General features: G+C 33.0%; 1 protein-coding gene and 1 long non-coding RNA gene across 2 annotated transcripts; both read right to left on the bottom strand.

Annotated features, from left to right (window-relative positions):
• Window positions 1-2,421: 2,421 nt before the first annotated feature.
• On the bottom strand, window positions 2,422-4,099 carry LOC140036900 (probable 2-oxoglutarate-dependent dioxygenase AOP1). Its single transcript, XM_072080002.1, has 3 exons — window positions 3,623-4,099; window positions 3,182-3,503; window positions 2,422-2,907 (listed from the first exon to the last, which is right to left on the bottom strand). The coding sequence occupies exons 1-3, from the start codon at window positions 3,994-3,996 to the stop codon at window positions 2,662-2,664; spliced, it is 942 nt and encodes a 313-aa protein (XP_071936103.1). The 5' UTR covers window positions 3,997-4,099; the 3' UTR covers window positions 2,422-2,661.
• A 1,248-nt stretch (window positions 4,100-5,347) lies between these two features.
• LOC140036901 (uncharacterized) lies at window positions 5,348-8,399 on the bottom strand. Its single transcript, XR_011840475.1, has 2 exons — window positions 7,824-8,399; window positions 5,348-5,999 (listed from the first exon to the last, which is right to left on the bottom strand). It is a non-coding gene; the product is annotated as an uncharacterized lncRNA (long non-coding RNA).
• Window positions 8,400-12,970: the final 4,571 nt, after the last annotated feature.

Raw genomic sequence — 12,970 nt, forward strand, 5'->3', positions numbered from 1 at the left:
AAAGATTTGAAGATCAGTTATGTCAACCTCCAAATACTTTTGTTTGGGTGGTAGATTATTTGTCAAAATTTATTTATTAATATATTTTTTAATCACCTTTTTATCTCATATATATCACATTAAAACAGTACTATAATATTCTTTTCAAAAAATTATCTCAAATAATTTACTATCCAAACACAATTATATATTTTTTCCGAGAAATAGAAAATGCATGATGCTCATTTGAGCTTTGCCGAAAGCAAATGCCTTGAGCACGCGCACCACGCCTCAGGGAAAAGGGAAAAAAAAAGAGGAAGAAACTGTTAATGGACAAAAGGTGCACGACTTCAATTAAATAAACGAGTTAATCAATCCATTTGTTCAAGATTTTGCGTCATTCGTCTTATTCCGAATTGATTTCCAGTTGCATGGTCAGATTTTAACAAAGAAGTGGAAGTAATTGATTTACGATTAAAGATGACTGATGTTTTCTTAAGTCTTCCTAGACACACTTAATAGGTAAAACTCCTTCACTTCTTTCCCACTAATGATCCTCGTGGATGCTAATATATATTGGAGGAGAAGAGATTAGCCTATTCCAAGACAGGGGTCCGTGGACCTCCATAAATAAGGCCTTCTAGTAATTCTTGGATGTAACGTACTTATAAATAGTACAAATGCATATTATTCTATCCTCCCTTTCCATACTTAAAACAAAGGAGCCCCTCCTGGGCAGCTCGTCTGGCAGCGCACGCCTCCTTAGGAGCGCTTGCCAGGGGTTCGAGTCGTGCAGGGTTACCGTGCTTGAGGGGATGGGGCCTCTCCTCTCGGGCCGCTGGGATTAGTCGGGCCGCCTTCGGGTCTTGACCCGGACACCCCAATGTCGACAAAAAAAAAAAAAAAAAAAAAAAAAAAACAACTTAAAACAAAGGAAAAAAAATCGTGGCACAACAATTATTATCTTTCTTTTGTTTTGAACTCTTTCTCTCTCTCTCTCTCTCTCTACATAATTAAGTTAACATATCCTAAATGCGTCCTATATTCTCTTTAAATTATTAAAATATATGTCTTCAAACTAAAATATTGCACTTATAATAGAAAAAAGTACGATTTTTAGCACGTACTTCAACATACTTCCTACTCTGTAATATATGATTCAAAGCTGATGATTTTTATGTTGTAAACTTAAAATACAAGCACCAGCGAATTCAGATGTACAGTAAAATTTTTATAAATTAATAATCTTGGAACCATACAAATTTGATTAATTTAAAGAGGCATTAATTAATCAATAAATTAATAAATTTATTAATCTGTCGAGTGTGCTTACAATTTAAAATAACACTCATTTAATCAACTAAAATTTTATTTTATAAAAACATAAATTATTCTATGAATAAAAGGAGTTAAAAGTCTGAGCATTATATATTAATCCATATCTATTTGATTTGTAAATATAATTTAATTGGGTAAAAAAATTGGATGGCCTTCAAATATTAAGTTGGTCAACTTTTAACCCTTCAACTATTAACTACATACCTTTGCCCCTTCAAACTTGTAAAATTGTATATCCTTACCCTTTTGGCTAGAGATAATTTTAAAAACCTCTCTTAAAGTTTATGTTAATATCATTTAGGATCTCTAAAGTTTTAAAAAATCACTAACCTCCCATAAAACTATGCCTTTGTAATAATCTCACCCTCGTATTATTAAAAATTCTTAAAATAATCACTTAATAGGAGAGAGATATATTTTTCTCCGAATTCCACCATTTTGTATTGTCTTATATTGAACTTTCTACTAAGTTGACTATAATATAAGATTTACATGTTTTACCTAAAAATTTTCTCTTCTATAATGTTTTGCCTAACTATTGTTAAAGTAGTGAAGAGAATTTTATTAATTTTGTATCCTATGATGGTGATTGATAGTCTCGTCCCACTGATATAAGAGTTAAGTGATATTTTAAAATTTTCAAAAGTGTCGAGTGATATTACTACAAACCTTGGGAGAGGTTTCTGACATTATCTCTAGCCAAAAGTGTAAAAATATACCCATTTTACAAGTTTGGGGGATATGTGTATGTACTTAATAATTGGAGGTTAAAGGTTGATCAACTATATATTTTGAGAGCCATTCAGATTTTTTGCCTAATTTAATTCGATCAATGTCTTCAATGCACTTTCGTAACTCATATCAAAGTATAAATAACTCATCATAATTTTTTATTGTAAAATGAGAATTTGAGTCCAACATTTTTAGATGGAGAGGTAGGTTGAATTGTACAGGGAAGAGCGCATAAGTGAGGCTCTTGCTTGTAATTTAGGCCCTGTTCAGGCTGTAATCAGTTTCTTGCACCCTACCAATAAACATTGAATTTCTTTCTTTTGCCAGAAAGAAAATTGATTTATTTATTATTTCTCGGCAGAAAACAGATAGTGCAGTACAATAAATTATTTCATAGAATAATCCATAACATCTTCTAGAAAGCTACTCCATAACATCTTCTAGAAAAAGTGGGCACAAAAGGGGAGAAGTATATACATCGACGGAACAGAAGACAAAAGCTTTTCATTCATCTCGACAAACATGTCTACACAACGGTTTCGAATGGATGAGAAATGACAGCTCATTATTGCACAAAAGGAATGCAGTCTTACGATCATTAAAAATCGTGTTTTAGATGCCACAATAGGCCTTCAGTGGATTTTGGGTTTTCCGACCCTCATCTGTGCTTGTGAATCGTAGAAAACCAAGACTGTCGAATGGCTTATATAATAAGGGGTGTTCATCGTCAACCAGCTCTGTTGGTGCCTCTACCAATTTCTTGCAATAGGAAAATTGTGCAATCGAATACCTTCCTCTTCCTTTTCCCTTCATAGTTACTCTATGAAATGGGGGATGCACTCTGCCGTTGCTCCACGCCTGCATTTCAAAAATGTATACAATCAATGTATTAATATCCACTAGAGATGTCAGTATTTACAACAAAAATACCGAAAGTTAATGGCACAAATGCCATGCCAACATTCTAGATGATTTAGGTAGAAAACATCTGTGCGGCTTTTTTCCAACTTAGATAATGTATGGCGAAGCCATTATTGAATCCAGTTTTCTAATTGAACCAGATTGCAATGTTCTAACTAAGTTTAATATGATTCAGGCTTGCAGATTTAGTGAAAAAAAGAAAATATCTCACCGAGAATGCATCTCCAGCCATGATTACTACGGAGGAAGGAGGAAAGTCAACAGGAATCCAGCTTCCATTCTTCAACTGAACTTCTAAACCATCAACTTCATTCTGTTGAAGTATGGTTATGAAGTTCTTGTCAGTATGAGGAGTAGCACCGAGTTTCGTCTCATTCTGTTCGGGTACTCTGTACTTTGTGAATCTAAGAAAATAAGTCACTGATCCCACATGAGATTCGTGGTACTTCTCCACATCATAACTTTCAAACACCAATTTGCTCACCATTTTATCTAATTCTGCTACTTGATTTGCATAGCAGTGCAACAGTTCACTAGTCATGGAAACAGGATATTCAAAAAAAAGAAAAAAAATGTAAGCACTTCGGATATGAATAATGCATAGTAGCAATAAACGATAAGAAGAATTGCATATTAATGGAAACAGGTTTACCAGAAATGGTTATTTTTGGAGGGCCACATCTGATTTGTGAACTTCTGGACTGCTTCGAGATTTATTGCATCTTCAATGCTCGTGCTTTCGTAGAGGGGCAGGTAGGGATTTGGCCCATAATAACCAAAGAGGGGAGTTTGAGAAGTGTTTTGGACTTTAATCTCCAACGGGAGGTTAAACAAATCTTGCAGCTCAGAGAATATGGAATCACTAACCTCTGAAGGATACTTATCATGAACAGCTATGAAACAGCCATACTCTTCAAATGCCCGTGTGACTGTGTTTCGCGCTTCAGTCCAAGAATCTTTTCCAGATCGTAGGATTTCCTCCGTTAAATTTATGACCGGAAGCCTGATATTTGACGCGGAACCCATGGTTTTATGACCAATTAACAATAAGGGCTAGCCAGTGCTGGTATTTGAAGAGCCAAGAGGCTAAACAGTTCAGAATAATATGACAAAGAAGTTGATAAGGAACAGTTCATGGTCTGTGTTAGCATAAATATAGTACAATGAAAGAAAAACTAGCTGAGTTCTTTTCCAATTACGTAATACATTTGTCAGACGTAAATTCAAGCACTAGCAGTTTGACAAATGTCTCTCTTTACAGAAGGCCACTAAATAAGTAGTATACTAATCTTGCTTAGTGATTAACATGTGTATCACATAATTAATAAGTTGTATTTTCTTGTTGAAGGAAGTAATTTGTCAGTTTAAATAATTTATGCTGAATTATTCCTAACTGAGATTGAAATGGGAAAAAAATGTATTATCAGTTGTATCGACCTCTAAATACCATTATTTTTTGGATTAATTAGAAAAGCTCTGCTTAAGGTTTAACCAATTTTACACTTTACCCCCTAACGTTATATCTTTTCACTTTATCTCCAAAACCATTAGTCAACTCTAACATTTTTTAACAAAACTGTCAAAATGACATTTACATCCCTTGAGGTTAACTCCAATATATCTCCTTAAGGTATAACGCGTTTTGCACTTTTCACTCTAATATCATTTTTCTCTTAATTTATCTGTTTGTCTTTAAAATTACTTTCAAGACATATAATATTTAAAATTATTATTATCCCTAACATAATAATAAAAAAGATTGTATATTGGGAAATTTGCCAATTTGATTCTGAAATTTTTACACTAAAACCAATTTCGTCTTTCAAAATTTTTTTTTAATCAATTAAGTTCTCGAACCATGTTTTGAGTTCCAATATAAACTTTTGCGGCGGCATCGCTGCATTTTACATCTTTCGCACAACCAAACAGGAGTAAATTTGTCTTGTCGGGTCACATTCCTACCCATCGTATACATGTACAGCCAAAAATAGTCACAACCACACTCCCCATCACTGCCAATCTCCCAGACTCGTTAAGCGATCCATCCCTACCAATAATGCCTCAATAAATACACAAAATTAACTGGCGCCGCACTAATAAATACACAAAATAAACTGCCTCAATAATTTTGTAACTTCCATTCGTGAGAGTTAGCCAGTTGCTAATTTGGTTGCTGGTGGCTGTAAGAGTTCATACTTGTTGTCCTTGATCCTGCTCCCGTACTAATTATCACCATAGTAAAGGTTTGTTGAATGTTCTTAATTTATGTTATAGTTTGACATCTTAAGTTTTTGTTCATGGAATTACTATATAAATGGGACATAAATAACATTTGCAGCTCGTGAAATTCATTATGTTCGATCAAGTGAAGTGGGGATATGTTAATCTGCTAATTAGATTTTGACTCTCTATTTGAAGATTTTTAAGGAAGGAATAAGGGTAGCGAGTTTTTGACAAAAAAAAAAAAAAAAGAATAAGAGTAGCGACCGAAAGGGCCAAAACCATCATCTCATGATCGCTTTCAGAGCAGCAAGTGGGGAATGGTATCCCGTCTGGAGACGGCATCGACCACCACATTGCGTGAAAGATTCAGAATATATAGTCACTTGCACCACCGACGACTTTGACAATAAGAAGGGTTCTCTTGTCAATGCACACACCTTCACCAAAATTGCCTTGCATAATGACGTTGTTTGCCGTTGCGAAATTCGTAGGGAGGGAATAGGTGCGGGCTAGCCAGTTGCCGTGGACGGACCTCGAAATATGCGCTGTGGCAGGATGTGATTTGACAATTTGTAGGAGTTTTATGCTGGTACCGATCGGGGAGAACGAGAGGAAGCGACAATGGTGGCGTTTGCGGTGGTTCATGACTGCAGAAGAGAGGGCGGTGGCATCAGCCTTGCGGAAGCGAAGGTGTAATGTCAACGGATTGGGGTTGAGCCGGATGGCTTAGCTATACTTGTATTGAATTTGACCTGAATACCCGACGAGTCTTGAACTTATTCTTCCGAATTCAGGTTCGATTGGATCTGAATACAAGTTGGGTATCTCCGGCCAAAAATTTTAGGCAAAAAAATGAAGAAAATATCTTCTAAACAAATATTAATTGCACACCATAAATTTCAATTAAAAATCACAAATTACTTTAGGTAATTATTCTAATCCCTACAAATTACAATTTCTAAAAAAATCCAAACAAATATTAAATACTCAAATACATAATCAAAATAATTACTTATTCAAACATGTTTGAGTCAAATTTGAGTCGAAACTGGCCTTGTTTGGATTGCCGGTTTCCGTAAAAAAATTACGTCGTTTTCCGTGATCACATTTCCCTATTACCTTTTTCCCTCACATACATCAAATCGCTACAGTAATTTTTCCATGAAAAATCACGGAAAATGCAATCCGTATTCGATCAGTTTTTAAATTAGCATAAACGGGTCTAGATCGGATCCGAATAAATGGATTTATAAATGGATAATATCTAGATCGGGTCTAGATAGGTTTTAATTTGAGACATTTATTACAACTTGTCTTGAACATCTATCTATTACAACTTGGTATTTAAATATCTCTCAAATAATCATCAAAATTAAATAAAAATAAATAAAATAAATAAAACTTAAAATGAATAAAATAATTAAATAAAAGAAAAAAACACTCAAAACATGCAATTACACATAAAAGACACATAGGAGCACATAAGAGGATTTAAAATAATACAAAAAAGTATCTCCCTTGAAATTATGGTTAAATGGAGTGTAATTGGTCCTATTTATATTCCAAAATCGACAAAATAGTCAAGGCACCAATTTAATCATAAAGAAATGGAAATAATCATGAAATCTACTGATAAAAGCATTTAAATGAAGCATAATTAACAATTAAAAAAGAGAATCAACTTATATTTAAGAAATCAAAGATGTCAGGGACCTAAGTGCAAAAACATTAAGAAAATTAGGGGTCAAAATAAAAATTAAAGTTCAGAAACCAAATTACAATTAAATTAGAGATCTAATTGAAAGAAAATAAAATATTTTGGGGCCACAATGAAATTACTCAAAATACAGGGACCAGACATGCAAATTTCATTTTTGGTCTTGCAAGATGAAGGCCACTTGGGTCATTCCTTATTTCTTATCTGGGCCAAAGCCTCCTAAGCTCAGGGAAAGTCCAATAAAGAAATGCAGGCTAGACCATCATTCTTGTCCAAACTAACCCAACCAAAATGCAACTCTCAAACCCAAGTCAGAATCCAATCAAAATAAACCAACAACCCATTCCCTAAATCCAAACAAAAATAACCCTTAACACAAACTAACCTATTTTATTAAAATCCAACAAGGTAATAAATCTACAAAAAAAAATGCTAAGCCTTAATTATGCATTAAATCCCAGAATTAATCTACCCAAAAAACCACTTAAAACATGCAAGAGAAGATTAAAGTTTAAAAGGGGAAAAATTGACTGAATTTTTCCAGATTTTGGGTTACAATAGAATTACATAAAAATTGAGGGGTCAAACTACAATTTGTCAGTTTTTTCTCACGCAAGCTTCAAAGAAGAGCTTTTGCTGCAATCTTGAAAGCTTATTACCCAGAGTCACTCGCAGCTAATTTCCTAAACCTACAAGACCTTATGACCCGTGGATTTTGTTTTCATAATTAGACATCTAAGGAAACCAACAACATAAGAAAAGAAAGAAAAACAAAACAAGAAATGCAAGATGAAACCGTAGAAGAAAACAAAGAAGAGCAGAAAGGGAATGAAGCAGTCATCCAAAAGCTTTGGTTCCGTAGATTCAATCTTGTACATGAATTGGAATGAGCAAGAAGAGGACTAAGAGTTACCTTCACCACCTTATGGAGTCGAAATTGTGATGGAAATCCGCAGGAAGCTGAGCAAGCTCCACCAAGTATGAAAACCCAAATTGCAGATTTTGGTGAAGAGCTGTGAAGACCCGGACTTTAGGCTTGAATTTCAAGGCTATGTTGGCGTTTTTTCAAGGAATTGTCTGAACAAAAGTTGTTCATTGATGAACGAATATGGTGCAGAAAGAAAAAAATCAGCTAAATAACTAAAATCTAGATTGGATTTTGAGCAAAAATTAGGCCTGAAGGTCAGCCCTGACTCAGGGTTTTTACACAAATTTTTTCTGCTCTTTTTCTTCCTTTTTCTCCCTCTGTTTTCTTCTCTTTTTCTTTTTTCGCCCTCTCCTCTCTCCTGTTCCTTCCCTAAGGCTGCTTTTTTATGCTTTTATATGGAACAAAACTTATCCCAAAACCTAAGATCAATGGTGCAGATTTTGCCGCACTTTCTTGGCAATCTTTGAGCCACTAGATGGCTCTTAATTCTGGAACTTTCTTAATGTTTGAGATGAAGGGCAGGTGGCAAAAGGTTTGGGGAAAGAAAAACAAGAAAAATGAATGGAATGGGGTGCAAAGATGCTGCTACAATTTTCAGTACTGGCTTGTTGCTGGTTTTTGTACCAGCTGGTTTTTTACTCGTTCCTAAGTTGTTTTTTTTTTAACAAAATCTGATTTTGATTTATTTTTCTATTTTTTTTCTTTTTCAGCTTTTTCCTACAAAACCAACCAAACAAAAAATGATTTTGTGGAAACAACTTTTCATTCATTTTCTCTCATTTTCTCCTTTTTTTTGAAAGATACCAACAATAATGAAAAAAAATGAAATAACGAAAAAAAATAAAAATGAATGAATTAGCAAAATTTTTGGTGTCTACAACTTGTCCCTCTTTGTCTGAGTTTCGCAGAAATTCAAGACAAAAACGTAGATACCAAATTACTCACCTGTCTAACTCAGCTGCAATTGAAACAGTAAGCAAAAACTTAATAAATAGGAAAACTTAAACCCAGAAAAGAAAAGGAGTTGTGGGGTAAAATTCAATCCCAACAAAGTGAACGGTTAATGGGATAAAATTCAATTCCAACAAAATAAAGGTTGATGGGATAAAATTCAAATCCAACAAAATAAAAGTTGGTGGGATAAAATCCAAATCCAACAAAATTTTATCCCAATCCAACAAAATAAAGGTTGGTAGGATAAAATCCAAATCCAGCAAAATAAAGGTTGGTGGGATAAAACCCAAATCCAACACGGTTTGTGGGATAAAATCCAAACCCAATACTTATAACTGTTCACGATATTTTTTAAGGTGTTAATTACTTACTAAAATTTTCGTAAGTAATTGACTTTGATTAGATTTAATTTATCCACGTTCTTTGTTGTCCCACTATGACCTCGATGTAGATTTAATCAACATTTTTAGTTTAAAAATTTTATTTTGTTTTGACTTCTGGTTAAATAACTGTTAAGGGTAAGGGTAATATTGTCAATTTATGACCTTCAATAGAAACATTTAGTCTTATCAAATTGACAGGGTAGGTAAGTGGGATTTTAAAAACCTTAGGAGAGTTGAGTCATATTATGAAAAACCTCAGGAGAGGTTTTTGAAATTATACCTAAGATGTAAAATGTTGTGGCGCCGCCACGGAAGTCTTACATTGGAAGTAAAAAAATAGTTCAAGAACTAAATTGGTTTAAAAAAAATCATGAAGGATGAAATTGGTTTTAGTATAAAAGTTTAGGGATCAATTAGCAAATTTTCCTTGTATATTTATGGATATAGGTCTTATTAAATTTTATGTCCATAATTACAGATTTTTAGATAAAGAAAAATATCCTGCTTATTTTACATGATAAGGGGAAAAAAACAAAAAATATTAGTGCAAAAATATGCTATAAAAACATTATTAAAGTTCTATAGATTGGTTTTGTTTGGATTGAAAATTATTTGGAAAATTTTTAAAAATAGTAATGTAATATTTTTTTGTGATTTGATGTTTGTGAATAAAAATGTGGTTAAAAATTAAAAAAGGAATTGAAAAGCGTGCCTATGATGCAACAAAAAAGTTGTTTAGAAAAATTTAGCAATCGAAACAAATTTTAATAGCATCTAATCATGCTATATTAAAAAATGACCCCAGAAACTTTGAAGTCCAAATCACTTATGTTTCTCTCTTTTTTAAGTATTACCAACGAAAAATGTTTACTCGCATAAAAAGAAAATATCTAGATATTAAAAGAAAAGTGCAACCATATGCACATTCACAAAGATAAATTGACAATATTCGAGTACTTTTAGACTTTTATTAATAGTTTCACATATTAATTTTTTAATAACAAATTTTGTTATTTTTTCATTATTACGTGAAATTAGCTAGATATTTTTCTCAATCTAAAAATTGTATAATTATGGGATGAAATTTAATTAGGACCATATCTATAAATATATTGTTTGTTCATTATTATGTTCGGGATATTGATTTTTTAGACATTATTTGTCCTGAGTGTTATAAAATATTGGAATTGATTAACAATAGACATGTCAATCGGGCCTAATGAGCTGGGCTTACATAAGCTCAAATTCAGCTCATTTAATTTGTAACATTTTTGGGTTTTGAGTTATGAGTTTCAGGTTAATAAATGTGAAACTCATACTCAATTCACATAATATTCGGGTTATGAGCTTTATTCGGGTCTAACCCAAACTCACTTATTACTCCTTAATTTTCTTAATATAATTACTATAACTATTAAGTTGTAAAACTAATTTAACATTTATAAGACTACAATATTAAAACTAAACATGAATAAATAATAATTTTTAAAAAGTATATAAACCAAAAAATTTTCAACAATATTTATATTTAATTCATTCAAAATATATAAAAAATAGTAATAAAATATGTGATCATAATGTCAATACATCTTTAAAAGTTGGAACTTTTTTATAGCCTTGTGATTTGAATCCAAACATACTTGATGATTTGTGTTTCTAGACCAAAAAGAAATCAACCAATATTGTACCAACACAAAAATTTACTCATCCAATAAAAAAAGTTAGAGATGCAATTATGCATTACTAATATTGACTCTCAAGAAAGCTCATAGAAGAGTCTTCAAATGTATTTTTGTGTTTTGTAATTTATATATATTTAATATTTAGTAATAATGTATTTAAATATATAATTATACATAATATCAAAATATAAATATTATATATATATATAGGTAATTAAAGGATCGGGTCTCTATCGGATTTGAGTCTAATGAGACCCAAACTCGGCTCATATTTAATTCAGGCTTAATTTTTAGGCTTAAACTTAGACTGACTCACTAAAAGGTCGGGCTCATCGGATTTTTTGTCGGGTTGAACGAGTCGAGTTCGGACTGACCCAACCCCATTGATAGTCCTAATTAACAATTTTAGTGCCAAATAGATAAATTAAAGAAAATAAGTTAGGGGAATCACTGCATTCAACTATTAAGGGTATAAATAGTTTTTTGACATTACCATTACATATCATTAAAGTCAAATTAGAATTGCAAATGATCGAACCGCTCGCGAGTCGTTTGAATCAAAGTTTGACTCGAGTTCAATCAATAACGAGCTTGAGTTGAGTTTGAGTTGACAAAGTCAAACTTAAACTCGAACACGAGTTCAAAGACATTCAAGTCGTTAGCTCGCGAGCCGGCTTGATTATTTATATATATATTTTTTATTTTTATTTTAATGGTAAAATTATATATATGCCTAATATTTTATTATTTGTTAAGAAAAATTATTATTTTATTTAATTTTTAAAAAATAAAATAATTATTTTTATTTTTTTAAAACTCGAGTTCGAGTTCGAATTCGACTCAAATTTGGGTCGAGTAAGAGCTTGAGTTGTTAGCTTGTTAATTTTGCGAGTTTGTCGAGTTCGAGTTTGATAAAATTAAGTTAAGTCTTGACTGGATTAGGCCAAATCTCAACTCAATTCGACTAACCTAACGGTGGTAAAACTAACGGTTTTAAAGGATAAGGTGAGAAAAAATAACGTTAGAGGGCAAAGTGTGTACCCATTTCAATTAAATTCCGATAAATAGAACATGCAACGATGCTCATTTGAGCTTTGCCGAAAGTAAATGCCTCGATGCACCGCTCCTCGAGGGAAAAAACTGAAATTGTTAATGGACAAAAGGTGCACATGACTTCAATTAAATAAACAAGTTAATCGATCCATTTGTTCAAGATTTTGCACCAGTCATCTTGCTTCGAATTGATTTCCAGTTGCATGGTCAGAATTTTAACAAACAAGCGGAAGTAAAGGACTTAGGATTAAAGATGACTGATGTTTTCTTAAGTCTTCCTAGACACACTTAATAGGTGAAACTTGTTCATTCTTATCCACCAACGAACCTCCTGGATGCTAATACATGCTGTAGCTTTATTGTTGGATTTAAGTTTACCGAAGATGAATGGCCTAATCAGTATTGGTGTTACCTGTTACTAATTCCAATGACCAGCTTCATGCCAGAGGAAGCTGATACCATCATTTGCTAATGTTTTTTCAGATTCCACTTATTCTGCCAAATCTCAGTAGGAGTAACGTGGGACAGTAGTGGGAAACTAGGTTTCATCCTGTGCTTGAATTTGCTATTTATCTTAGGAATATCCTCTATTCCTGTTGATGCAAGAATTATACAATTCTTTATGACGATCAAGATGGTAAGTTGAAATTGGGTTGCAAGCAATTAATTAAAGAAAGTAAAAGATTGTCCGCCATCTAATTAAGGAGCCAGAAAATTCACACATTCAGCCCATGAATTGAAAAAATGCACTCAAAACGCAAACTGGGCATTATAAATTTGCTCATGCTGGAGCCCTTTCACACCAACCCTTCTCCAAGAACCAGAAAGGTTGTCGATTTATATGCTTTCAGTCTATAGAACACTGCCCAAGTTGTCATCGAAGTCTAAACTACTTTCTTGCTGCTTTACTAGCCATGTCGCAGTTCAACAAGAACGGTACTTCTAGGCGTATCCCAACTCCTGGGAAAGCTACAGTTCTTTCAATTGGCAAGGCTTTCCCAAGGCAAGTCGTTCCTCAGGACTGTTTGGTGGAGGGTTACGTTCGTGACACAAAATGTGT

The sequence above is a fragment of the Coffea arabica genome, chromosome 2e (genome assembly GCF_036785885.1).
Source record: "Coffea arabica cultivar ET-39 chromosome 2e, Coffea Arabica ET-39 HiFi, whole genome shotgun sequence".
Lineage (NCBI taxonomy): Eukaryota > Viridiplantae > Streptophyta > Magnoliopsida > Gentianales > Rubiaceae > Coffea > Coffea arabica.

What these genes read in the sequence shown, in the direction of transcription:
- LOC140036900 (XM_072080002.1), bottom strand. Translation starts at nt 3,996, where the DNA reads ATGGGTTCCGCGTCAAATATCAGGCTTCCGGTCATAAATTTAACGGAG. An exon ending in TCCAAAAATAACCATTTCTG is followed by an intron (nt 3,504 to 3,622) that starts GTAAACCTGTTT and finishes TTCCATGACTAG; the next exon opens with TGAACTGTTGCACTGCTATG. An exon ending in TGGCTGGAGATGCATTCTCG is followed by an intron (nt 2,908 to 3,181) that starts GTGAGATATTTT and finishes TTTGAAATGCAG; the next exon opens with GCGTGGAGCAACGGCAGAGT.